This window comes from Oncorhynchus nerka, linkage group LG12 (assembly GCF_034236695.1).
Source record: "Oncorhynchus nerka isolate Pitt River linkage group LG12, Oner_Uvic_2.0, whole genome shotgun sequence".
Taxonomy (NCBI): Eukaryota; Metazoa; Chordata; class Actinopteri; order Salmoniformes; family Salmonidae; genus Oncorhynchus; species Oncorhynchus nerka.
The window spans coordinates 80,019,928-80,047,494 of record NC_088407.1 but is presented as its reverse complement, the minus strand read 5'-3'; the positions used below and the strand labels follow the sequence as shown (position 1 = coordinate 80,047,494).

General features: G+C 43.6%; 2 protein-coding genes across 4 annotated transcripts; both read right to left on the bottom strand.

Moving 5' to 3' along the window:
- Positions 1 to 1,818: 1,818 nt before the first annotated feature.
- LOC115138753 (F-box only protein 30-like) lies at positions 1,819 to 8,167 on the bottom strand. Of its 3 annotated transcripts, XR_003864997.2 has the most exons (4): positions 7,963 to 8,167; positions 3,314 to 5,507; positions 2,369 to 2,857; positions 1,819 to 2,081 (listed from the first exon to the last, which is right to left on the bottom strand). XR_003864997.2 is itself a non-coding variant. In XM_065025850.1 (3 exons), the coding sequence occupies exons 2-3, from the start codon at positions 5,447 to 5,449 to the stop codon at positions 2,654 to 2,656; spliced, it is 2,340 nt and encodes a 779-aa protein (XP_064881922.1). In that variant the 5' UTR covers positions 5,450 to 5,507; positions 7,963 to 8,167; the 3' UTR covers positions 1,819 to 2,653. The 3 variants fall into 3 exon arrangements, 2 of the variants coding, with proteins under 2 accessions (XP_064881922.1, XP_029531795.1); XM_065025850.1 differs by having other exon boundaries at positions 1,819 to 2,857; XM_029675935.2 differs by lacking the exon at positions 7,963 to 8,167 and adding an exon at positions 7,235 to 7,953 and having other exon boundaries at positions 1,819 to 2,857.
- Positions 8,168 to 8,307: 140 nt separating this feature from the next.
- On the bottom strand, positions 8,308 to 26,608 carry LOC115138765 (pancreatic secretory granule membrane major glycoprotein GP2-like). The gene is made up of 9 exons (XM_029675972.2): positions 26,367 to 26,608; positions 25,432 to 25,574; positions 25,106 to 25,210; positions 16,064 to 16,224; positions 15,594 to 15,729; positions 12,082 to 12,176; positions 10,445 to 10,610; positions 10,047 to 10,161; positions 8,308 to 8,725 (listed from the first exon to the last, which is right to left on the bottom strand). The coding sequence occupies exons 1-9, from the start codon at positions 26,452 to 26,454 to the stop codon at positions 8,550 to 8,552; spliced, it is 1,185 nt and encodes a 394-aa protein (XP_029531832.1). The 5' UTR covers positions 26,455 to 26,608; the 3' UTR covers positions 8,308 to 8,549.
- Positions 26,609 to 27,567: the final 959 nt, after the last annotated feature.

Below are 27,567 nucleotides of genomic sequence, written 5' to 3'. Positions count from 1 at the left end.
TTTAAAAAGAACAGACGCAAACTGTGCCCTTAAGATCCAAAGTCGTTACAACCCCACCTTAAACCCATGAATTAAGGCGGGATTCAATTCGATTGTGCTTCGCCGACAAAGAGTCATTTAAAGGTCATTTCCAATTGAACCGACTGATACAGTGTTTACTGTGAATGCGATCTCCGTAAACACTGGAAGATTGTCTTTCAAAGGCACATTTTCTTCAAACTGCGATCGGATTGAATCCAGGCCTTAATTTCATTAACACCATCTTTAAGACTGATTCATTAAATATTGCACTCCACTTCCAAACCCAAACAGAATTTCAACTCATATTCAAACCGGAGAAAATCATGTCAAATGATGGATAGGTTATCGATCTTTTGAGGACATGGAATTGAATGTGTCAGTACCAACACTGTAATAAAACATCAGTAATACTGAACGGTGTATCAGTCCTAGAACTAACCACACTCTATAACCATGACAACAAAGTGACTGTTCCATGTGAAGACTGGTAGATAGATTAGTGCATCTTTTACACATAAACCAGATTCACACTAGAGTCCGGTTTGGCTCGGCCCTATAGTGTCAATCAGGCAATACAATACAAGTAATGGCCAGCACTATTGACGCAGTTTCATGGCAACTACCCAAATGGCACCCTAATCTCTATACAGTGCACTACTGTTGACCCCGGAGCGTCAAATTAGAACACTATATAGTTCATAGGGTGCCATTTGGAAAGCAACCATGTTTTACAAACCCCGAGACACAGCAGGCAACTTCTGAACACAGTGACTACGTAGAGCCAAGAGGAAAATAAAAAGATTAGTGTTTTTATATGATAACTTATAGACATGCCCGTGATTGAATGATGATCAGTTTCCATACTGATCAACTCTAAATGAACAGAACGTTATGCCAACGTTCCCAGACCTGCAGGAGTCACTGATCTATAACAAGTATTCACACAAATGTTTTTCACAGAAGTAACATTGTTCTCAAATGAGGAACAGGAGATTGGTTGTCTTTCTGTAGCCAATCACCCTTAACTCAAACAGTCAACATTGTTGTCCAGCCTGATACTGATGGAGGTTGAGTTAGGCCGCGATTCATTCTGACCTACATTTAAAAGGTCATTTCAAATAATTGAGCTGACATCTGCAAAGTTTACCTTTAAAATCTGCGTTGTCTACAAGCGTGATCGGATTGAATCCCGGCATTAAATAGCTACACTGACAATATCTTAACATGATCCGCTGACTCAAAAGTAATGGTATGATCCGTTGACTCAAAAGTAAATGGCATGATCCGCTGACTCAAAAGTAAATGGCATGATCCGCTGACTCAAAAGTAAATGGCATGATCCGCTGACTCAAAAGTAATGGCATGATCCGCTGACTCAAAAGTAATGGCATGATCCGTTGACTCAAAAGTAAATGGCATGATCCGCTGACTCAAAAGTAAATGGCATGATCCGCTGACTCAAAAGTAATGGCATGATCCGCTGACTCAAAAGTAAAATGGCAAAAGTAAATGGATCCGCTGACTCAAAAGTAAATGGCAAACTCAAAAAAAAATCACTGTAAATCATGATCCGCTGACTCAAAAGTAATGGCATCAAACTCAAAAAAAACTGTGCAAGTATATAAAACTGTAAATCGCTCTAGCCGGGGGACAATGGGAAATCTACTCATTAAAAGATCCCCATCAGATCCCTCTCATGACCAGAAATCAAGTCTTTATCATAAGTTAAGGCTCCATTTTCTTTTGTTGTCAATGCGGCACAGTACGAACTTCGTTATCTTATAAAAATAGAAAATGTAATGTCAAAAATATGTTTTATTTACACATTGACAGAGTATGTAAAAGTTAAATAATCTATTCAGTACATTGGTAACAAGAATATATACAGTGCACAAAACATTAAGAACACCTTCATAATATTGAGTTGCGTTGCGCCGCCCCCCAAGAACAGTCAATTCATCAGGACATGGACTCTACAACGTGTTGAAAGTGTTCCACAGGGATGCTGGCCAATGTCGACTCCAATGCTCCCCACAGTTGTGTCAAGTCGGCTGGATGTCCTTTGGGTAGAGGACCATTATTGATACACACAGGAAACTGTTGAGTGTGAAAAACCCAGCAGCGCTGCAGTTCTTGACACAATCATACCGGTGCGTCTGGCACCTACCATACCACGTTCAAAGGCACTTAAATATTTTGTCTTGCCCCTTTCACCCTCTGAATGACACACATACACAATCCATGTCTCAAGGATTAAAAATCATTATTTCACCTGTCTCCTCCCCTTCATCTACACTGATTGAAGAGGATTTAACAGGTGACATCAATAAGGGATCATAGCTTTTACCTGAATTCACCTGGTCAGTCGGTCATGGAAAGAGCAGGTTTTGTCCACTCCGCGTGTATGCATATCAAATAGGTTGAAAACAATTCAGTTTTTTTTCCTGTCAAGACCGGAAGAGAACGATAGCAGCATTTTGTATTTGCTTATCATGGAGCAGTGAATCCTGGGAGTACTTCTGTAAGAACTTACTGAATTGATTGAAGAGAGCAACGTCCATAATAGTACCCTAACACTTACATAGTGCACTACTTTTAATACCCATGGACTCCAACCCTTTTATAGGGTTACTCATAATACCGGCTTGAGGACTGAGCGCAGTGAGCGTCCCTCTTTGGTGAGCTCTCTGGATAAGCACATACAGGGCAGAGGGATGGCCTCGTCCCGACAGGTGATGGTGTTAAACTTGCACTTCTTCAGATGGTCGGCCATACTGGTGATGTTGGCAAACTTCCACTCCTTCACTGTACCGAAGGCTGTGCTAAATCGCCACACCTGGTTCACAAACAGAATATTATAAACAAATGAGTTCTCATCCAATAACGATAAAGCCGTTGATATACTATCTGTCATACTGTATTCCTGCTTGTGTTTGTCCTTTTGCAATGCCAAGCCTTTAATCTAATTGACAATTTTGTTGAGACAGGACAACCTGCATTCAATGGTCAGCAAATAGGTGTGAATTCTAACTTGAGATCCCCACACATCTCAGACCATCGTACTATTCCATGGATCATAGATTTATGGGGAAATTACACTAGATAAAATTCAATTGAGCATTTATTTAACTAGGCAAGTCAGTTAAGAACAAATTCTTATTTACAATGACGGCCTACACCTGATGACACTGGCCTAATTGTGTGCTGCCCTACGGGACACCCAATCACGGCTGGTTGCGATACAGCCTGGATACAGATGCTAATGCACATGCATACACAGTAAGTGACTAACCTTGTTTTGGATCTGCCATGAGGATGACCCATCAGGCCTTCGTGTGTTCTCCCAGAGCAGCACCACCATGCCTCTGGACTGCAGTAAACTGCCACACACATCCCTCATTGTCCGAGAGACCCTGGAAAACTGGCACAGGCTGAAGCCATCCAGGAAACTGGCCACATACTGTTGCAGCTCGAAGGGCAAGGAGCTCAGGTGGTCGCAGGTGGACCCGAACCGACAGGCATTCCTGGGGAGGGTTTTATCGCCGTACTGGGGAGGCATGTCGGGCCGCACCCCAAACGAGCCCAGGTGTCTGTCATGGATGATCCTGGAGCCCTGAACAGAGGGACAGAAGCGTCTCTGGGAGTAGGTGCAGCCGTAGTAGGCCAGGGGACAGCGGTGCTCCAGCCAGCCGTTCAGGCCGGCGTGGATGTCCCCGTGAACGTTTTTGAAATGCGAAGAGAACTCGTCCCTGCGGAACAGCTGTCCACACACGAAGGTGAACATGGTGCGCTGCTTGGTCTGGTAACGGGCCACGCACTCCAGAACCAGGTCCAGCCGGAGAGAGTGGAAGGGGCTGGGGTTAGAGAGCTGAGGGCTGGCGTGATCACAGGCCGACGCTGAGGCGATGTCCCCCACCATGGTGTTAGTGGCCAGTATAGCCGAGGGGAAGGAGAAAGTCTGGGTACCAAAGTCGACGTGGTAGCCGTCTACAAACCTGCTGTCTGAGATGCTGCGGCCCCCAGGGGAGTCCCCCAGACAGAAGAGCAGTGCTGCCGTGATCAGGTCGATTCCATGGAGCCCCAATGGATCGTCAGTTACCTCCAGGTCTGAGGTGTCCACTGACTTGTCCTCCATTTTGGCTCTGAACAGATAGGGGTCAGACATCAGAGCCCTGCGCCCGTTAAATGTAAACACACTCATCCCTCTGAGCACCTGAAGGTTCTGAAGTTTCCTCTCCAGCCACCTGTCTTCTATCTCCAAGGGCAGATGCTGGAGCATGTTGTACGGCTCCAGATTAGGGAGAGGCATGGGAAGAGGCAGGTGGATGGGTAGTGGTGGAGGGTGGGGCCCAGAGGTCTCCAGGGGTGCTACTATATTAGGCATGGAGAGATAAGGCATCACCAGCCTGAAGTCTGAAGACCTGTTGACTTCAGAGCGTCTGGGTGGAGATCTGCTCAGATCCATCCACTCACGCTGTCGCAAGCGATTTTGGTTGTCTCCTGCATGGTTGAAACCATTACTGAGAGGAGGACAACCCACCTCAGCAAGACCCATCACATGGTCCTTCTCCACTTCCTCTGGAGACTCTATCCAATTGCTCTCATCTCCCTGCCCGTCTGTTCCAAATCCACAGTCCACTCCGACTCCGCCCACTGCTCCAAGCTCACAGCCCGACTCTGTGTCACTTGCCTTCATCTCTACATTCTTCAAATCATTATCGCTGTCCTCTCCCCTATGGAGAACCCCTTCTCTCTCACCGTTCTCAACATTTACACTGATCAAGTCTATGTCCTTGGCAGTTCTGAGGACGGCCAAGGTAGCTGCTAACTTTATTTTGTGTACCTCACTATAAGACTCATCATCATCTTCCATTTCAACCACTCCATTAGTCAAAGCAGCAGCCTCATCCATTTCAACCGTTCCATTACTAATGTCAGTCTCTGGTACACTTGACATTACATCAGCGATCTTGTAACACGTTTCCTCAGCCGATTTACTAGACCTGTTCTTTGACGTGTTGGTGGTGACTCTAAGAGACTCCAGTAGCATCCTCTGATCTTGCAGAGCCAGGGCCATGTCTAGCTGCTCCACCACTTCAACATTGCTCAAATGCTCATAGGACTTCCTGTCTGAATAGCTCACAGGCCAACGGTTCCACTCCATGGTGCAACACACCACACTGGCCGGGCACGTCTCTAGGTGTTTAGCCATCTTAATCCGGGGGATAGTGAAAGGGCACCCAAATCCAGTGTTGAGGCATGGCACTCTTTCAAACGGGCATAGTAAATGATGCTCCTCCTCTTTACAGGAGTGGAAGACTGCCCCACAGACAAGAGGACAGCCAATGAGATCACAGGACATACCAGTCTCTGTGCGAATCATACACCTCCGGTTCACACAGTTCAGGCAGTGGGCATGGAGCTCCATCTTTGTTGTGTTGATATTCTGGATTAAAAAGGGTGTGGGGGGTTAGGGGTGATGTGGCCTGCAATAATGAGGGGAGAAAAAAAAACATAATTAAAAACATTTATTAAATTGGGCAATTTAGGTCTAATTAAAATAGACAAAATCAAGTTCAAACACAGTCAGTTTATGAATAGAAAAACCAACCAGGCCATGTCCCAGTTGCTAGAAACATCCTGTCCTGTTACATTATCCCACTGACCGGCTCTCTAGCCACGGAACATGTGGCAATGGAGTCTCGTGCCTTTAAAAGGCTTGCATAGCGCCTGCTCCCTGCTCCCGTCTCAGACGGTTTCTGTTTACTAAATCTCTTCCGCTGCTGCATGACATTTCACGACACCCATCTTGGGTTGCAGAACACGGTCACACCAGTTCTAGAATATAACCGAAAGTACCACGGGGTTCATGACCTTTGACCCCAAGGTGAGGCTGTACGAAGCAGAGGCGAGTTCAGTGGTCTCACCAGAGACAGAAGAGGAAGCGAGACATCTCACGTGCTTTCTTTTCTGGTTCATATACAGTCAATGAACTAAGCAGATCAGAACCAGCTGTTATTGCATTGGTGCATATGGGAGAGCCACTTAAGCAGACAGGAACTGCAACATTTTCTTTCCAACTGTAAAAGGTTCAGAGTGGGACATCTTAATTTATTCACCATCTTTGGCCTCACTAGCCTGCTCATAGCTTGATAATGACAAAGTTTGAAGATTATTATAAGCAACTGTCGGCCCAACCATGACAGTCTAAGGAGAAACGTTGCACTGCTGGGCGTGGATGGCTTGACAGGCCTTGAATGACTATAAATACAACAGCAGGATAGGATTCCATTTTGGAATATCTGGTCATCCATGAAAGTGGCATGTAATGAAAATATAAAATACTAGAGATGTGTTTGCAATTATTATTGGACATATACAGGTAACTGCCAAAATAAAAGAAACACTAGCATAGCGTGTTGCCTGCAGAACAGCTTCAATGCACCTTGGCATAGATTCTACAAGTGTCCAGAACTTTGTTTGAGGGATGAGACACTGCTTCAGAATCTCCCATAAATGTTCAATAGGGTTGACTACTTTTCTCCCCCCGCCCCCTTTCTGACACCCAGGTGCAACACGTGTCTTCTGCATGCCTGGTATATATCTCAACCTGGATGTCAGCCCTGTCAGCCCCCAACACCTGCCCACTCAAAGACCTATCCATCACAGTTGACAACTCCACAGTGTTGCCCTCCCAGAGTGCAAAGAACCTTGGCGTGACCTTGGACAACACCCTGTCGTTCTCTGCCAGCATCAAAGCAGTGACTCCCTCCTGCAGGTTCATGCTCTACAACATCTGTAGAGTACGACCCTACCTCACACAAGAAGTGGTGCAGGTCTTAATCCAGGCACTTGTCCTCTCCCGTCTGGACTATTGCATCATACCCTAGAGAAGTTTTAAGTCGTTTTTTGGGGGGTACTGTACTATTTAGATTTTAAAAATAATGGTGCTGTCTGGTTTACTTACCAAAAGGAATGTTTGAAGATGTTTACTTTTGATACTTAAGTATATTTAAAACCAAATACTTTTAACTCAAGTAGTATTTTACTGGGAAAAGACGTCATCTGTATGGGGCAGTTTAAAGAGTCCCGACGCTCACAATCTGAACATTAACGCACGTCGCTTGCGCTACGGTATTGGAAGCATTTAAAGGACCTTATCTTTCATATCAGCGAGAAATCATGAAGGAAAAATAGTTAAATTGATACACACCTTGATAGGGTTAGAGTTCCCACAAGGCCATATGTCCATGTTACAGACCTTATATACAGAAAACAGACAGAAGACATCACATCACATCACCTGTGCTAATTAGCCTACTCTGAACACTTGTGTGTAAACGTAACTCAGGAAGTCCACCCTACAGCTGTATGGATCTGTGCATTACTGTTACAGAAATTGTATCCGTTTTATTTGAAGGATTCCTTATCGGTGATGAAAGCCATGACTATTGACGTTTCTAAACGTTAAAACACAGCATCGAGACTGTACTTCACATTATTATCCATTCGTGGGCGAAGCTAATCGCTGAGAACTGTAGAAGAACGCAGAATGCTGCCTAGAGTTTGAGAGCTACTGTGGTTCTATTGCTAACAAATATGTCATTAAACATGGTAGCAAGCCAATTGGCTAGATGATCACAATGATGCAGTTAAAATGATAACCAGGCAAGCATGCCACTGCATGGCAAGTGGTATGTCTGGTTTAGCGGCTTCAAATAGAAAATAACGATGTCTAGACTAGCAACACCCGCCAGCTCCCATCTGTAAGTCTACTTTAACCGTAAATTAGCATTGCTAGCTAGCGGCTAACAAAGACCCATGTGATTTAATTACAGGTAAAAATGAGTTTGAAAATTAACTAACGTTAACTAGCTAAACGAGTACTATAGCTAGATCGCTAAATTAGCTGGTTACTGTTACTTGGCAAAGTTGGCTTACCCGTAAGAAGAAAAAAAACGACACAGCAAATGAGTCTTGTCTTTATATTCGGCAACAACACCAGCCACACACAATTAACTAGTTCGGCAATGTTGTAGCTGTTAGACAGTTACAAATAATCACGTCGTGTCTTTCGACTCCAGTCGATGTGTTGTAAAAAGCAAACTAGCTCATCTTTGGATAGCTGCTACAAGTGGCGCTAGTTGATTACGTCATCATGTAGAGAAGTTTGGCTGGAGACGTGCGCCTGAAATAGATGGGGAATAACCTCACGATATTACATCTCACTAAAAATATGTTGTCTTGAAAAGGTCCGAAATATTACAATTAAACGCCATAAACAGCTCTTTGAAATACCTTTATTTTTCTCTACAAAACAACACAGAACACTCCTTGCAGAGACATGTTCTCATTTACATCTTCAAAATCCCTCTAATTTCTACAGTGAGATTTTATTTACACCCCAACCTACAGTCAATTCATACTTTCCTCTTTCCTTATGCAGAAATGTAATTTGTGTTTATGTGTGCATGTGTCTGCGTGCACCGGTTCATATCAGTTCTCATTGCTTGAACTGCTGGGTTAGATCAGCGGGCCACCTCTGAGTTGTGGTGTATGTTGGACAAGGTGAGCTGAGCCTCCTGTGTTGGGTAGGAGCGCCTGGTTCGCAGCCACAGCCTCCCAAACACTCCAGTAAACAGCAGCAGGAACACAAGTAGGCCTCCCAGGACAAAGGTCTCCACCGAGGGCACACCTCCAGAGTCTGCAGGGCAAGAGATCAGTCAGACACATGCAGGGACGTATTCAGTAGGGCACAGCTTAGCAAAACATTTTAAAACGGAAAACATAAATGAGCTGGGGTGTGTTGAGCAGGACACAACATTTTGGAACGTTCAGATAGAAATATGTTATGAAGGACAAACAAGCCTCTCTGGCGTGTAGAATAAGAAATCACGTTGACTCTATTATGGCATTTCTATCTGCAACATACACTATCAAAAGTTTGGGGTCACTTAGAAATGTCCCTGTTTTTGAAAGAAAAGCAAAACATTTTTGTCCATTAAAATAACATAAAATTGATCAGAAATACAGTGTAGACATTGTTAATGTTGCAAATGATTATTGTAGCTGTAAACAGCAGATTTTTTTAATGGAAAATCTACATAGGCCCATTATCAGAAACCATCACTCCTGTTTTCCAATGGCACGCTGTTCCAACGGCATGTTTACCATTTTAAAAGGCTAATTGATCATTAGAAAACACTTTTTCAATTATGTTTGCACAGCTGAAAACTGTTGTGCTGATTTAAAGAAGCAATAAAACTGGCCTTCTTTAGACTAGTTGAGTATCTAGAGCATCAGCATTTGTGGGTTCGATTACAGGCTCAAAATGGCCAGAAACAAAGACCTTTCTTCTGAAACTCGTCAGTCTATTCTAGTTCTGACAAATGAAGGCTATTCCATGTGAGAAATTGCCAAGAAACTGAACATCCCGTACAATGCTTTGTACGACTCCCTTCACAGAATAGCACAAACTGTCTCTAACCAGAATAGAAAGAGGAATGGGAGGTCCCGGTGCACAACTGAGCAAGGGGACAAGTACATTCGTGTCTAGTTTAAGAAACAGATGCCTCACAAGTCCTCAACTGGCAGTTTTATTAAATAGTACCCGCAAAACACCAGTCTCAACGTCAACAGTGAAGAGGCGACTCCGGGATGCTGGACTTCTAGGCAGAGTTCCTCTGTCCAGTGTCTGTGTTCTTTTGCCCATCTTAATCTTTTATTTTTATTGGCCAGTCTGAGATATGGCTTTTTCTTTGCAACTCTGCCTGGAAGGCCAGCATACCGGAGTCGCCTCTTCACTGTTGATGTTGAGACGGGTGTTTTGCGGGTACTATTTAATGACACAGCCAGTTGAGACCCTGTGAGGCGTCTGCTTCTCAAACTAGACACTCTAATGTACTTGTCCTCCTAAACTTTTGAACGGTAGTGTACCTCACTGTTTCACTCTAATACAACATTTTTATCTCGACTGTACAGTATGTTGGTTATGGAAAATAAAGAGCCTTTATTGGGAGACTTACTCAGGCTGGGTTGGTCACTCTCAGGCAAACGTCGCCTGATTGGTCCATAAGATACTGTATGGGCCGTAGTGACATCTCTTCTCATCCGCCCATTGTTATCCTCACCAGAACAGTTCTGTTAAATGAAGGGTAGTAATCAACGATAGAAATTAGGGAGACATATTAAGGTACAGCAAGCAAATATATATAGTTTAATTATAATATTATTACCCAGTCTAATTACCATATTTACTATTTGTTTTACATTTTCCAAAATGAAAGTTCATTGCAATAATAGACATAAAAGAAGTGTGTTTTGTTGTCTATTTTATGACAGCAGTAGGCCCTTGCTATAAAACTAGGGTTTAAATGAGCCAGTGAGCATCATCTTTATGAAGAAAGGGGGAGGGATCACTCACAGGCTGACAGACCCCAAGTGTGTTGTGACAGATCTGAACATTGCAGTGGAGAAACACATCCTTGTAAGAGCTGCCCACGAACTTGAACATTTGTATCCTGAACATAGCCTCTGGCCCCTGTCCATTCTTCAGCACTGTCAACGGTTCGTTTGACAAAACGGGGCAGCTGAGACAGACCGAGAGAGAGCCAGAGAAAGAGAGAGAGCCAGAGAAAGACAGGGAGTCAGAGAGAGAGGGAGTCAGAGAGAGAGAGGGAGTCAGAGAGAGGGAGCCAGAAAAAGAGAGAGAGCCAGAGAAAGAGAGAGAGCCAGAGAAAGAGAGAGAGCCAGAGAAAGAGAGAGAGCCAGAAAAAGAGAGAGCCAGAGAAAGAGAGAGAGCCAGAGAAAGACAGGGAGTCAGAGAGAGAGGGAGTCAGAGAGAGGGAGCCAGAAAAAGAGAGAGAGCCAGAGAAAGAGAGAGAGCCAGAGAAAGAGAGAGAGCCAGAAAAAGAGAGAGAGACAGAAAAAGAGAGAGAGCCAGAGAAAGAGAGAGAGCCAGAGAAAGACAGGGAGTCAGAGAGAGAGGGAGTCAGAGAGAGAGGGAGTCAGAGAGAGGGAACCAGAAAAAGAGAGAGAGCCAGAGAAAGAGAGAGAGCCAGAGAAAGAAAGCCAGAGAAAGAGAGGGAAAGCCAGAGAAAGAGAGAGAGAGAGAAAAAGAAAGAGAGAGAGAGAGCAGGCAGACAAAGCAGGCAATGGATCGTATCAGTATCAGAGGCAGCATGTGCAACCGTTGAATAAGATATCATACATTTTAGAATGTGTTGGTTAATAAAACTCAGGATTTTAATGGATTTCCCTATAATTCCTAGTAAACTATTCCAACATCTGGTACAAAAAAAACTGGTGTATAATCTAGTTGCTTGTTTTGATTGAACACATGCCAATGTAAGAGCAGAGCACTTTGCTATTGTGACATATCTGTCTTTCATAATGGGAATGCAAACACATTAACATCAGTATTCTTGGAATGACAAGACAGATCCTCCAAAGTGTTTTCTCCTCAGAAGTGGTGAACAAAAGTCCTTGTGCAAGTCTTTGCCTTGCTGTTGCTAACAGTACATGTCAATGACATGCACAGTTGCTGAGCTGAAATGCATATGGCTGATGCAGTGTTCACGTCATGTCAAAAACTCGGGACCTCAGATTTAAAATGAACGTAAGTTATTTGCATAGAACTTCCTATTGGTTGAGTCTGATACTTCCCAAGTGGGAAACTCTGATATCATCTTTCTACCACAAGTAAGCAAGTCGGAAATGTTGGGGTTTCTGACATGACATGAACGCGGCATCAGACAGGGCCTGGTCCACGTGACAGGGGTCTGAAATATATATGGCCTCAGACAGGGTCATGTGACGGGGGTCTGAAGTTGTCACCCCCAGGTCTCTTGTCTAAGCAATTCAGCAGCTCTTATTTCATATTTCAACAACACCATCCCCAGAGGACTGTGTGCTGGTGTCAAGTGTGAAAAATATACATTTAGATAGGCCTCCATAACATATTTATGAATTCTATCAAACAGAATGAAATATAAAGCGAGATGTGGTGAGATGGGCTTATAATACACAGTGATATAATGTTTAACTTCCCTTTGAACAGACCTGTCCTTGATGAAGGTGTACTGGATGTTGCTGTACGGGTCGTTGGTTGGGGTAGCCCAGCATCTCTCCACACGCAGCAAAAGATGAGCCGGTATCTAAGTGAGAGCGAGACAAACCAGGACTGCAGTCAGTGACACACACACACACAAAGAGGTGACTCAGTCATTCAATATTTTGACCAGGACAACAGATAGAGAGTAAAACACCAAAAATGCATGCAGAGCAGAATTAGGACAAAACCCGCTGATTATCAAAATCCAGAAAATAACCGTTAAATAATACAACCACCTAAAAAGAAGTATTCCCAAACCTTCCATAACAAAGCCATCACCTACAGAGAGATGAACCTGGAGAAGATTCCCGTCAGCAAGCTGGTCCTAGGGCTCTGTTTACAAACACAAACAGACCCTACGGAGCCCTAGAACAGCAACATAATTAGACTCAACCAAATCATGAGAAAACTTAAAGATAATTACTTGACACATTGGAAAGAACTAACCAAAAAACAAAGCACACTGGAATGCTATTTGTCCCTAAACAGAGAATACACAGTGGAAAAATACCTGACTACTGTGACTGACCCAAAATTAAGGAAGGATTTTAATATGTACAGACTCAGTGAGCATATCCTTATTGAGAGAGGTCGACGTAGGCAGACATGGCTCTCAAGAGAAGACAGGCTATGTGTCCACTCCTAGCCAAATGTACGACCATATTAGAGAGACATAGTTCCCTCAGATTACACAGACCCACAAAGAATTTGAAAAATAAAATGTACAGTTGTGGCCAAAAGTATTGAGAATGACAGAAATATTCATTTCCACCAAGTTAGCTGCTTCAGTGTCTTTAGATATTTTTGTCAGATGTTACTATGGAATAGTAACATCTGACAAGTATAATTACAAGCATTTTACAAGTGTCAAAGGCTTTTATTGACAATTACATGAAGTTGATGCAGAGAGTCAATATTTGCAGTGTTGACCCTTCTTTTTCAAGGCCTCTGCAATCCGCCCTGGCATGCAGTCAATTAACTTCTGGGCCACATCCTGACTGATGGCAGCCCATTCTTGCATACCGGTAATCAATGCTTGGAGTTTGTCAGAATTTGTGGGTTTTTGTTTGTCCACCCGCCGCTTGAGGATTGACCACAAGTTCTCAATGGGATTAAGGTCTGGGGAGTTTCCTGGCCATGGGCCCAAAATATCAATGGTTGTTCCCCGAGCTACTAAGTTATCACTTTTGCCTTATGGCAAGGTGCTCCATCATGCTGGAAATGGCATTGTTCATCACCAAACTGTTCCTGGATGGTTGGGAGATGTTGCTCAAGTACACAGTACAAATATGCTACACATATTTCTTATTCAACAAAACTGTATGAATAAGTTGGAAATGACTGATATGCTTTCTAAATACAGCACAATCAAATTATAAAATAACAAAGTGTAAGATTTCACCTTCCTTATAAGTGTAAAATACATATGTGTATGCTTAGTGTTAGAGAAAATGTACATATTTTCTTAAGGTCTCTCTTGATCAAAACGTCTGCCCCCGTTTATACTTCAACTATTTGCACATTGTTAAAACACTACATGGCCATAGCATTTGAAATGTCTCTATTCTTTTGAACATTTTGTGAGTGTAAGGTTTACTGTTCATTTCTGATAATTTCATCAGTTTATTATCTATTTCACTTCCTTTGGCAATATAAACATGTTTCCCATGCCAATAAAGCCCTTTGCATTGAATTGAATTGAGTGAGGATAGAAATACTGTGGGGAGAAATAGAGAGCGAGAGAACTAGAGTCCAAGTTGTAGTTAGTATGCAGAGCAGTGATAGAAGCAGGGGGTCAGAGAGTGATAGAGGCAGGGGGTCAGAAAAGTGATAGAGACAGGGGGTCAGAACAGTGATAGCAGACTGTGATAACAGCAGAGAGGCAGGGGGTCAGAACAGTGATAGCAACAGAGAGGCAGGGGGTCAGAACAGTGATAGAGGCAGGGGGTCAGAAAGGTGATAACAGCCTGTGATAACAACAGAGAGGCAGGGGGGTCAGAGCAGTGATAGAGGCAGGAGGTCAGAGCAGTGATAGAGGCAGGTGGTCAGAGCAGTGATAGAGGCAGGGGGTCAGAGCAGTGATAGAGGCAGGGGGTCAGAGCAGTGATAGAGGCAGAGGGTCAGAGCGGTGATAACAGCCTGTAATAACAACAGAGAGGCAGGGGTCAGAACAGTGATAACAACAGAGAGGCAGGGGGTCAGAGAAGTGATAACAGCCTGTGATAACAACAGAGAGGCAGGGGGTCAGAGAAATGATAACAGCCTGTAATAACAACAGAGAGGCAGGGGTCAGAACAGTGATAACAACAGAGAGGCAGGGGGTCAGAGAAGTGATAACAGCCTGTGATAACAACAGAGAGGCAGGGGGTCAGAACAGTGATAACAGCCTGTGATAACAACAGAGAGGCAGGGGGTCAGAGAAGTGATAACAGCCTGTAATAACAACAGAGAGGCAGGGGGTCAGAGAAGTGATAACAGCCTGTGATAACAACAGAGAGGCAGGGGGTCAGAGAAGTGATAACAGCCTGTGATAACAACAGAGAGGCAGGGGGTCAGAGAAATGATAACAGCCTGTAATAACAACAGAGAGGCAGGGGGTCAGAGAAGTGATAACAGCCTGTGATAACAACAGAGAGGCAGGGGGTCAGAGAAGTGATAACAACAGAGAGTAGAGAGGATCAAGAGGAGCAGCACTCACATTACTGTTTAGTCTGTCACAGACTGAGTAGTTGATTAGCTGCCCACAAGGTCTAGTGTCAATATAATTTTCATTTTACATTTGAGTAATTTAGTAGACGCTCTTATCCAGAGTGACTTACAGGAGCAATTAGGGTTAGGTTCCTTGCTCAAAGGCACAACAACAGATTTTCACCTAGGCTGCTCGGGGTTTCGAACCAGCGACCATTCGGTTACTAGCCCAAAGTCTCGTAACCACTAAGCTACCTGCCGGCGACGCCCTACTTGAAAAGTACTGCATGTGTATGGTCAGGGCCAAAGAGTGGGGTTATATCCCAAATGGTACCCTATTCCCTATGTAGTGCCCAATGTGCCCTGGTCAAAAGTCATGCACTATATAGGGAATAGGATGCCATTTGGAACGCATACTCTGTCTATGGTCAGGGCCAAAGACGGGTCATTCAGCTCAACATTCACTAAAAGGTGCTTATCTTTATCCAGCAAGAAGCACAAACGGCTCAGACACAGTAAGCTTCTACAGATTATAGGGTCTGTTATGAATCATTCAAATTCGGTACCACATTTGTTGGTACTTCCAGTAACCAGCAGATATTTAGTTTAGGCTAGTTATCTTTACATGATCAGCTCTGATTTCATATTTCAACAACACCATGCCTAAGAAGACTGTCTGATGGTGCAGAGTGTGGTTGCAATATGCAACAGATAACAGATACAGTACATGACACTGAATCAAACAGAAAGATAATCACATGGTGATCTTTACCATCAACACTTTAACGTAGATGTTGTCGTCCAGGGTCAGGGAGGGCACAGTGGTCCACTTGTCCTCAAAGTCTTCGTCTTTATAAAGCAGCATGGACACAGAGAAGTTCCCATCTTCTGTGTTCAGAGTGATGGTCCTGGAGAGAATAGTATAGATGTATAGGTGCAGTGCTCGAGTTACAGTTAGAGGGAGAATCCTAATTCCCACTAAAGTCACATTTTTGACACAAATGACTTAAGTGAAAAATTCGACTTAAGTGGACGTTAGAATCGTCCAACAGAGATCTTAAAGGTGGTTGGATCACCATATATATATGGAGCACCATATAGAACATAAACGTCCTCTTTTAGATAAGATGCTTTGGTCAATTGAGACTGTGTGAACAATCGTAAATTATGCGTTAGTGAACACGTAATGTAAATCTATTACTAAATGTGATGTTTTTTCTCAATCGTAGCTAGATATCTTACTTGACATCTACTCTGATCACGTTTTCCCCATTGGGCTGCTGGACCATGTAGTTTATCGGGTAACGGCAGACGAACGTGATGTTGATGTAGTTCCTTGTGACGACATCCAAATGGTTGTTGCGTATGGTGTTTATGAACATAATATGTGTATCATCTGATGCCTAGAAGGACGTCAGAAAACAACAGTGTCAAGGAAACATGAAGATTATGAGGGAAGATTATGAGGGAAGATTATGAGGGAAGATTATGAGGGAAGATTATGAGGGCAGACCTATAAGTCTATCAGTCAGACAAACGTGATGTACTGGCTGGCTTGGGACATTATTCCACAGCTAAATGAGTCACTTAGGAAGTGACTGGAGACTGATGACCATGACGCACGCAACACAAATAAAATACAATTTGAATACAACAGGTGTAGACCTTACCATCAATGCTTGCTTACAAGACCTTCCCAAAGACGCACAGTTTAACTTTTTACTGCAGTGGGCTAAATCAGGGTCACACAGAGTGTTTCTTGGTAGTTTTGAACAAATCTACTTTGAAACAAGAGTATTCACCTCACACACATGGTTATGGGCTTAACAAAAGAAGGCCCCTGTACCATGTCAGATATAGAGTTGAAATGTATTCCATTTTTAGTTTGCATCCCAATATTACACTTTATATACATCACACAAGACTAAAATATAGCAAAACGGTTTGACATAGCAACACCAGATTTTCTTAGTTTTTTTTTCAAATAATGTTTACTATTTATGAAATGATGAAAAATATACATTCCACCCATGAGTCCACGAGGTAATTTGACTACAGGAAAGGGCTACAAATAGTAATAAAATACAACACACAAGAATGGAGCTATATACAGGGAGTACCAGTACCAGATCAATGTGGAGCTATATACAGGGAGTACCAGTACCAGATCAATGTGGAGCTATATACAGGGAGTACCAGATCAATGTGGAGCTATATACAGAGAGTACCAGATCAATGTGGAGCTATATGCAGGGAGTACCAGATCAATGTGGAGCTATATACAGGGAGTACCAGTACCAGATCAGGGTCTTGTAGATGACATGGAGCCAGTGGGTTTGGCGACGAGTATGAAGCGAGGGCCAGCCAACGAGAGCGTACAGGTCGCAATGGTGGGTAGTATATGGGGCTTTGGTGACAAAACGGATTGCACTGTGATAGACTGCATCCAATTCGTTGAGTAGGGTATTGGAGGCTATTTTGTAAATGACATCGCCAAAGTCGAGGATTGGTAAGGATGGTCAGTTTTACAAGGGTATGTTTGGCAGCATGAGTGAAGGATGCTTTGTTGCGAAATAGGAAGCCAATTCTAGATTTAACTTTGGATTGGAGATGTTTGATATGGGTCTGGAAGGAGAGTTTACAGTCTAACCAGACACCTAAGTATTTGTAGTTGTCCACGTATTCTAAGTCAGAGCCGTCCAGAGTAGTGATGTTGGACAGGCGGGTAGGTGCAGGTAGCGATCGGTTGAAGAGCATGCATTTAGTTTTACTTGTATTTAAGAGCAATTGGAGGCCACGGAAGGAGAGTTGTATGGCATTGAAGCTTGCCTGGAGGGTTGTTAACACAGTGTCCAAAGAAGGGCCGGAAGTATACAGAATGGTGTCGTTTGCGTAGAGGTGGATCAGAGACTCACCAGCAGCAAGAGCGACCTCATTGATGTATACAGAGAAGAGTGTCGGTCCAAGAATTGAACCCTGTGGCACCCCCATAGAGACTGCCAGAGGTCCAGACAGCCGATTTGACACACTGAACTCTATCAGAGAAGTAGTTGGTGAACCAGGCGAGGCAATCATTTGAGAAACCAAGGCTGTCGAGTCTGCCGATGAGGATGTGGTGATTGACAGAGTCGAAATCCTTGGCCAGATCAATGAATATGGCTGCACAGTAATGTTTCTTATCGATGGCGGTTAAGATATCGTTTAGGACCTTGAGCGTGGCTGAGGTGCACCCATGACCAGCTCTGAAACCAGATTGCATAGCAGAGAAGGTATGGTGAGATTCAAAATGGTCGGTAATCTGTTTGTTGACTTGGCTTTCGAAGACCTTAGAAAGGCATGGTAGGATAGATATAGGTCTGTAGCAGTTTAGGTCAAGAGTGTCCCCCCCTTTGAAGAGGGGGATGACCGCTATATACAGGGAGTACCAGATCAATGTGGAGCTATATACAGGGAGTACCAGTACCAGATCAATGTGGAGCTATATACAGAGAGTACCAGATCAATGTGGAGCTATATACAGGGAGTACCAGATCAATGTAGAGCTATATACAGGAAGTACCAGATCAATGTGGAGCTATATACAGAGAGTACCAGATCAATGTGGAGCTATATACAGGGAGTACCAGATCAATGTGGAGCTATATACAGGGAGTACCAGATCAATGTAGCGCTATATACAGGGAGTACCAGATCAATGTAGCGCTATATACAGAGAGTACCAGTACCACATCAATGTGGAGCTATATACAGAGAGTACCACATCAACGTGGAGCTATATACAGAGAGTACCAGATCAATGTGGAGCTATATACAGAGAGTACCAGATCAACGTGGAGCTATGTATATACAGGGAGTACCAGTACCACATCAATGTGGAGCTATATACAGAGAGTACCAGATCAATGTGGAGCTATATACAGGGAGTACCAGATCAATGTGGAGCTATATACAGAGAGTACCAGATCAATGTAGAGCTATATACAGAGAGTACCACATCAACGTGGAGCTATATACAGAGAGTACCAGTACCACATCAATGTAGAGCTATATACAGACAGTACCAGATCAATGTGGAGCTATATACAGACAGTACCAGATCAATGTAGAGCTATATACAGGGAGTACCAGATCAATGTGGAGCTATATACAGAGAGTACCAGTACCACATCAACGTGGAGCTGTATACAGAGAGTACCAGTACCACATCAATGTGGAGCTATATACATTGAGTACCAGATCAATGTGGAGCTATATACATTGAGTACCAGATCAATGTGGAGCTGTATACATTGAGTACCAGATCAATGTGGAGCTATATACATTGAGTACCAGATCAATGTGGAGCTATATACATTGAGTACCAGATCAATGTGGGGGTGCAACTCTTCAGTAAGAAAGTGTTCCTAATGCTTGGCACACTCAGTGTATAGTCTAGTGAGTGTGCGTACCGTCAGTGCAATATAGAGTCAGTGCAGATTGTTTGGGTACCATTAATTGACTATCCAACAGTCTGGTTAATTAGCAGTCTTATGGCTTGGGGGTAGAAGCTGTCATGGAGCCTGTTGATCCAAGAGCCGATGCTCCGGTACCATTTTCCAGACGGTAGCAGAGTTTTTAGGGCCTTCCTCTGACACCGCCTGATATAAAGGTCCTGGATGGCAGGAAGCTCGGCCCATGTGATGTACTGGGCTGTCCGCACCATCCTCTGTAGTGCTTTGCAGTCAAGTGTGGTGCATTTGCCATACCAAGCTGTGATGCAGCCAGTCAAGCTGCTTTTGAGGATATGAGGCCCATGCCCATTATTTTCTGCCTCCTGAGGGGGAAGTGGCGCTGCCGTGCCCTCTTCACGACTGTGTGGGTGTGTGTGGACCATGTTAAGATCTTAGTGATGTTGACGCCAAGGAACTTGAAGCTCTCAACCCGCTCCACTACAACCCCGTCGATGTGGATAAGGGCGTGCTCTCCCCTCTTTCACCTGTAGTCCATGATCAACTCCTTGGTCTTACTGACATTGAGGGAGAGGTTGTTGTCCTAGAAATACACAATGTCTATGACCTCCCTGTAGGCTTTATTTTTGCCGTCAGTGATCAGGCCTACCAACATCGTGTCATCAGTGTTGGAGTCGTGCGCGGCCACTCAGTTGTTGGTGAACAGGGAGTACAGGAGGGGACTAAGCACACACCCTTGAGGGTCAGCGTGGCGGAGGTGTTGTTGCCTATCCTCACCACCTGGGGTCTTTCCGTCAGGAAGTTCAGGATCCAGTTGCAGAAGGAGGGTGTCAGTCCCAGGGTCCCAAGCAGGGTGATGAGCTTGGAGGGGACTATGGTGTTGAACACTGAGCTGTAGCCAATGAACATCATTCTCATCACAAACCCTGCTACATTCACCAAATGCCTGCATGCACGTATGCTGTAAGTCACTTTGGATAAAAGCATCTGCTAAATGGTATATATTATTACATTATTAAAAGCTATTCTTCTTTAGCAAACTCTTTCCTTAGTCTTGTGTGACAAGACTCTTAACATAAATGTCAAATTGAGTAGCTGGCCAGTCCACGCAAGATTTGGTTCTGGGTTCCAAGATGACACTTTCCCCAAACAGAGATTTGGTTCTGGGTTCCAAGATCACACTTTCCCCAAACAGAGATTTGGTTCTGGGTTCCAAGATGACACTTTCCCTAAACAGAGATTTGGTTCTGGGTTCCAAGATGACACTTTCCCCAAACAAGCCTACCACTCACTATGTTTGGCCCACAGACGGTCGGTCTCAAATGTCTCACTATTCCCTATATAGTGCACTACTCTTAAACATGGGCCCATAGGGCTCTGGTCAAAAGTAGTGCACTACTGCATATTGCGGGTCAGGTGACATTTGGGACTCAGAGAGAAACTAATGTCTCAATTACTCTGTAGGAAAACTGCTCACTGACCTTGGGTTCTTATAAATGGTTCATCAACAAACTCATATTGTATGCAATTTGACAGACAGAGAGACCACAATGATAATGGGCGATAAGATCTTCAAATTCAATTTATTTCTAGTTAGATCATTTCACTTTTCAAGTACATTCCCACTTACTAACCTCTCTGGTCCTGTCTGTACCTCTCTGGTCCTGTCTGTACCTCTCTGGTCCTCTGTGTACCTCTCTGGTCCTGTCTGTACCTCTCCCCTCCTGTCTGTACCTCTCCCATCCTGTCTGTACCTCTCCCCTCCTGTCTGTACCTCTCCCATCCTGTCTGTACCTCTCCCATCCTGTCTGTACCTCTCCCATCCTGTCGGTACCTCTCCCCTCCTGTCTGTACCTCTCCCGTCCTGTCTGTACCTCTCCCGTCCTGTCTGTACCTCTCCCCTCCTTTCTGTACCTCTCTGGTCCTGTCTGTACCTCTCCCGTCCTGTCTGTACCTCTCCCGTCCTGTCTGTACCTCTCCCGTCCTGTCTGTACCTCTCTGGTCCTGTCTGTACCTCTCCGGTCCTGTCTGTACCTCTCTGGTCCTGTCTGTACCTCTCCGGTCCTGTCTGTACCTCTCCGGTCCTGTCTGTACCTCTCCCGTCCTGTCTGTACCTCTCCCGTCCTGTCTGTACCTCTCTGGTCCTGTCTGTACCTCTCCCGTCCTGTCTGTACCTCTCTGGTCCTGTCTGTACCTCTCCGGTCCTGTCTGTACCTCTCCGGTCCTGTCTGTACCTCTCCGGTCCTGTCTGTACTTCTCCCATCCTGTCTGTACCTCTCCCGTCCTGTCTGTACCTCTCCGGTCCTGTCTGTACCTCTCTGGTCCTGTCTGTACCTCTCCCATCCTGGCTGTACCTCTCCGGTCCTGGCTGTACCTCTCCGGTCCTGTCAGTGGGGTTCAAGAGGGTCTGTTCCTACCTCACAAGGTGAAACGAAGGAGTGTTTCTTAACTATGGCATTCCCTTCTTTTCCCAAACAGCTTCTAATCCCAAATGCAAAGCAGGCTTACTACTTTCACTACGGCTGGAGCCTTGTAAAACTACGGCGTGGGTAGAGAGAGGGAGAGATCCCCCCCCTCCCTACAAAACTGTGTTGACATTCCGCTCGCTTTACAAGAAATGCCTCTGTGCATTCTAAGCAAGCATCACATTGACACTCATGGTCTTAAGTACAGAATTAAAGCACACCAAAGTTAAAAGAGCTGTGGTACTGCTGCCACTGTATGAGACCGGGCTGGGAGGGATTATAAGTGTCGGGAATACAAAGTGGGCCAATGGAAAAGGAAATCTCCGAGGGTGATTTTAACCTTGGAATTGTATACAGTACTTGTGGCATATTGTTAAATGCACAAAAGAGGAACAATGGGCAGCCTACATACTGAAGATGCTCATTTTCATCCTCAGAATATTTTAATGTGTCTATTTTGAAAGGATGGAGCTAATAACATAGTTAAGAATTAAATGGATTCTACAAGAACCAATTTCACTCCCTAAAAACACACCCCTATGGAAAAATCCTTGGATAGCTTTTCAGAATTCACCAATAAATTGGCCCACATGGAAAACTAAAGGTATAGAAACCATAAATTACTTCTTGGGTGATATAAAATTATTTAAATTAAAAAGCCATTTGGATTGACCAATGTAGACATTTTCAAATGTAATGATCAGATGTAAATGTAATGATCAGATGTAAATGTAATGATCAGATGTAAATGTAATGATCAGATGTAAATGTAATGATCAGATGTAAATGTAATGATCAGATGTAAATGGAATGATCAGATGTAAATGGAATGATCAGATGTAAATGGAATGATCAGATATAAATGGAATGATCAGATGTAAATGTAATGATCAGATGTAAATGGAATGATCAGATGTAAATGGAATGGTCAGATGTAAATGGAATGATCAGATGTAAATGGAATGGTCAGATGTAAATGGAATGATCAGATGTAAATGGAATGATCAGATGTAAATGGAATGATCAGATCCTCCATCGTTAAGACATTGGATGAATCAAATGCAGTATTATTGAAAGAAATGCGGGCTACAGAAATAAACTAAATAGAACAATTTGAAGTGGTGTGCCATGCAATTAAAGCACTAGAAATAACCAACAGGTGAAAAGTGAAAACAGTGTGTTATTATGAGAACAAACAACATAGCTGTCGATACTGTGGGAACAGGTCTGAGCAAAGAGGATGTCATTAATGTTTGTTGAAATTTATTTGTCTTTTTTTCTTTATGTTGAAGGTTGAAGGCGTTAAATCCCAGCCAACATCATGTCTAGTTTAGTGGATCCGTGTCTGTGAATTGTTAAATTGTCTATTGTCCTTGTCTATTGTCTAAAAACCTAAATAAAATCTTACACAAAAAAAAAAACGATTTATTGTCTGGCTATTCAGCAGGTCTGAAAACACACTCCTCATTTCTGTGTCAACCCTGATAATTTAGAGCTTTAAGCTCCCACCCCTCCCTGCTGCTTTGAATAAAGTCTAGTAGCTCTTGGGAGGAACAACACTCCCTATTTTCATATAGGCTATTTATCTCTCTCTTTCCTTTCTCTGTCTCACTCTCTTACTCTCTCTCTCTCTGTGTCTCTCCCTCTCTCTCTGTGTCTCTCCCTCTCTCTCTGTGTCTCTCTCTCTCTGTGTCTCTCTCTCTCTCTCTCTGTGTCTCTCCCTCTCTCTCTGTGTCTCTCTCTCTCTCTGTGTCTCTCCCTCTCTCTCTGTGTCTCTCCCTCTCTCTCTGTGTCTCTCCCTCTCTCTCTGTGTCTCTCTCTCTCTCTCTCTCTGTGTCTCTCCCTCTCTCGTTCTACAGATTACAAGATTATTACAGTGCAGGAAGCTGATATCTGAGGTCTACACTCACCGGCCTGTTTATTAGGTACACCAGCCTATTTACAAAAATGGTCTGCTCTTACAGACAGTGAGTCAGGCGACTTGTTATATAAAGCAGCCAGAAAGGCATCGAGTCATTAAGCTATTGTTCAACTGAACATTAGAGAGGGCAAAACGAGTGACCTAAACGACTTTGAGCGTGATATGATCGTTGGTGACAGGCGTGCAGGATCCAGTATCTCAGAAACGGCCGGCCTTCTGGGCTTTTCACGCACGACAGTGTCTATGGTTTACAGAAGATGTTGAAACAAACACAAAACATCCAGTCAGCAGCAGCTCGTTGACGAGAGGTCGAAGGAAAATGGCAAGAATTATGCAAGCTAACAGGCTGGCCACAAACAGACAAATAATGGTGTAGTACAACAGTGGTGTGCAGAACGGCATCTCGGAACGCACAACTCGTCGGTCCTTATAAAGGAAGGGCTATTGTAGCAGACGGCCAGACCGGGTTTCCCTCAAACAGCTGAAACAGAAAGACGCCGCTCCAGTGGGAAAGCCATCTCCAACACTGGGCTATAGAAAATATAGCCTGGTCCGGCGAATCCCAGTTCCTGTTGCGTCATGCTGATGGCAGAGTCAGGATTTGGCAAAAGCAGCATGAGACCATGGACTCATCCTGCCTGGTGACAACAGAACAGGCTGGTGGCAGTGGTGTACTGGTGCGGGGAATGTTTCCTGGAACACGTTAGGTCCCTCGATACCAATTGAGCAACGATTGAACACCACAGCATATCTGAACATTGTTGCTATCTGAACATTGTTGCTAACCGAACCCAATAGAGCACCTTTGGGATGAGATGGAACGGGCTGTTTGCAGAATGAATGTACCTCAGTCCAATCTGCAGCAACTGCATGATGCCATCGCGTCAGCATGGACCATCATCCCTGTGTAATATTTCCGAAACCTTGTAGAATCCATGCCTTGAAAAATTCAGGCTCTTCTGGAGACAAAGGGGGATCTGATCCGGTACTAGATGGGTGTACCTAATGAACTGGCCAGTGAGTGCATATGTAACTTATAAAGGAAAACAAGAGGTGTTATTTATGCTAGTTATTTTGAGCATTGCGTCTATCCAAACTTCTGTTTAGCTCACACAAACTAGTGCTGGGAGGATCTACAATCCTACACCAGACAGGAGGCCAGAGCTCAGTAAAACAGAAGTGCATCGTAAAATTAGGTAATTTACTGTGATGGGGATTTTATGTGATTGGTGAAAGGAATCCCAACTGTAGTTTATCTCTTTGTTCCTGGTACTAATGTATTTCTACTTTATCTGGGTAGCTCTGAATGACAAAGGGTACAACTTTGTTTACTTTACGGATTTAAATCCTTCATAGTTGGCGTACACAAGTAAATGTAAATCTTCCAAAGAAATCGTTACAGAATTACAATGCCCCTGGAATGAAAGGACAAAGGGAAAAACAGTCTCACCATGATCGTCCCACAGTCAGAGAGATTAGTCTTGATGCTGAAGACATAGTCATCTCCAACCTCAACACCACGGCATTCCGGGTCATTTAGGTGCAAATCCCAGACCTAAGAGAGGGGATTACTAGAGAGTTGCAGTAGACCCACGTGACAGCCTAATATTAAAAAGGTGATTTGGTTTTGGGTGCTGAGATTACTAGAGCAAGATGTTGCACAATATGACACAGCACATCACAGGCAGTAATCTATAATACCACATTTAACAGTAGATTAATGGTAAGTAAATGGTATTATAAAGAAATATTAATTCTAGGTGAAACAGAACTTACATAAACGGGTGGCTCTTTGTTGAGGAAGAAGGCACTGGGAATGACCACCTTCATCAGGTCATTGGTGCAGAGGACAGTTTCATTCAGCTCGAGGCGAGAGGAAGGAGTCAGAGGTACTACAAATACATCCTGTCCCCCTGACCCTGACATGAAATCAGATAACATGAAATCACAGAACAAGAAATTAGATCAAATTAAATCACATGAAATCACAGGACATGAAATCACATGTGAATTATCATAACTTAAAATGAGATGGCATTAAATCTGTTAAATGGAGTTTTAAATGTATTACATTGTACATCAGTATGTGCACCTATACCGTTATTATAAGGGCAGTTGATTAAGAATGTTCTGTTCCACACAGTATGTGACAATATCAGTATTGTTACAGCAAGGTTAAATCTATAGATTCCATTCTCCTACATGTTCCATCACAAACTCCAAACAGTTTCCCCTGTGACAACATGCTGCTTCTGGTATACTTCTGTAATACATGTGATCTCTACATTTTAGGTTCTTATTGTTGAAAAAGATCCATCAAACATTAAGCCCACATCAACAAACAGTTTCCCCTGTGACAACATGCTGCTTCTGGTATACTTCTGGAATACATGTGATCTCTACATTTGAGGTTCTTATTGTTGAAAAAGATCCATCAAACATTAAGCCCACATCAACAAACAGTTACAAAAACAGATGTTCAACTTGACATTTGTTCACGAATAGGGTTGCAAAATTCCTGAAAACGTCCCCAAAATGAATTTGTTTATCAAAAAGCTTGGTGGAAGAGAATTCCAGCTTGGAGGATTCTCTCAGGGTATTCCCTGCTTATTCCAGAAATCCTGCAACCCGATTTTCTGGGGGGAAAAAACGGGATTATAGCAACCCTGAAGTAGTTGGATCCCAGTGGTGTTGAAGTGATCTGAACTCACCCTCTTCCTCAGGGTCCAGATACACAGCAGAGTTGACTGTCCTCACAGCGAGCAGGAACCAGCCTAACACCAAACTGGCAGGTGTCATCTTCAAAGTTTCTCTCTCTCTCGCTCTTTGGCTTATCTACTGTCAGACACTCGCAACCTTAGACTCCTGTCTTCTTGGCACTTTCTCCCAGATTTTTGAATCTTTTGAGCTATTCACCACAGTGTAGCTGTCAGGTTCAGATGTAAGTCCGCCCTCTCAGTGCAGCCCTCCAAACACAGCTCTAATGAACAAGGACTGGGACCCAGCCTTCCTCCTTTTTTCCCTCTCTTCAGACCTTAAAGGCCCAGTGCAGTCAAAAACAAGATTTCCCTGTATTTTATATATATTTCCACACTTTGCGATTGGAATAACGCTGTGACATTTTGAAAATTATGATAATGCACATTTAGTGTAAGAGCTGTTTGAAAAGGCTGCCTGAAATTTCAGCCACTTTTGGTAGGAGGGAGTTTTGGCCTTCCATGGTGACATCACCACGTGGTAATATTTAATAGACCAATAAGAAAGAGTTCCAAACCTCTCTGCCAATAACAGATCATTTTTGTGTCTTTTTGACAATTTGAATTGAAAAACAATCACAGTAGGACACTTAATTGTTACCCAGAGACATTATCTGATATTGAGATTAAAAACAACTGCAATGGACCTTTTTAAAAACCCAGCCTGAACGATGTCCCCACCAACAACGAGGTTACACATATGAATAGGGAGAAACCAAGGTTGTAGGTAGTAGTCCGAGGTAACACACATAAGTCTGCATCGCAAATGGCACACTCTTCCCAATATAGTGCACTACTATTTGTCAAAAGTAGCACACTACTACGTAGGAAAAATTGTGCCACTTGTGCTGCACCCATACAACTAGGCCATTGCCGGAGATGCACTCTTAGTAAACATCTTACAACTATGTAACTACGTCGTCTTACTACACACATCAACAAGCAGACTCATTAACATGTGAACAGGGGCAATAGTACATGGGTGGTATTCCTCTTTTGTCTGCCGTCTTTTCTACATACATTTTTAAAGGCCATTGTGAAATCTTTACTGGTGCGGGAACCCCAGTCAATGGCTACGTCCCAAAGGGCACCTTATTCCCTATATAGTGCACTACTTTCGAACAGGGCACACATAGGGCTCCAGTAATACGTAATC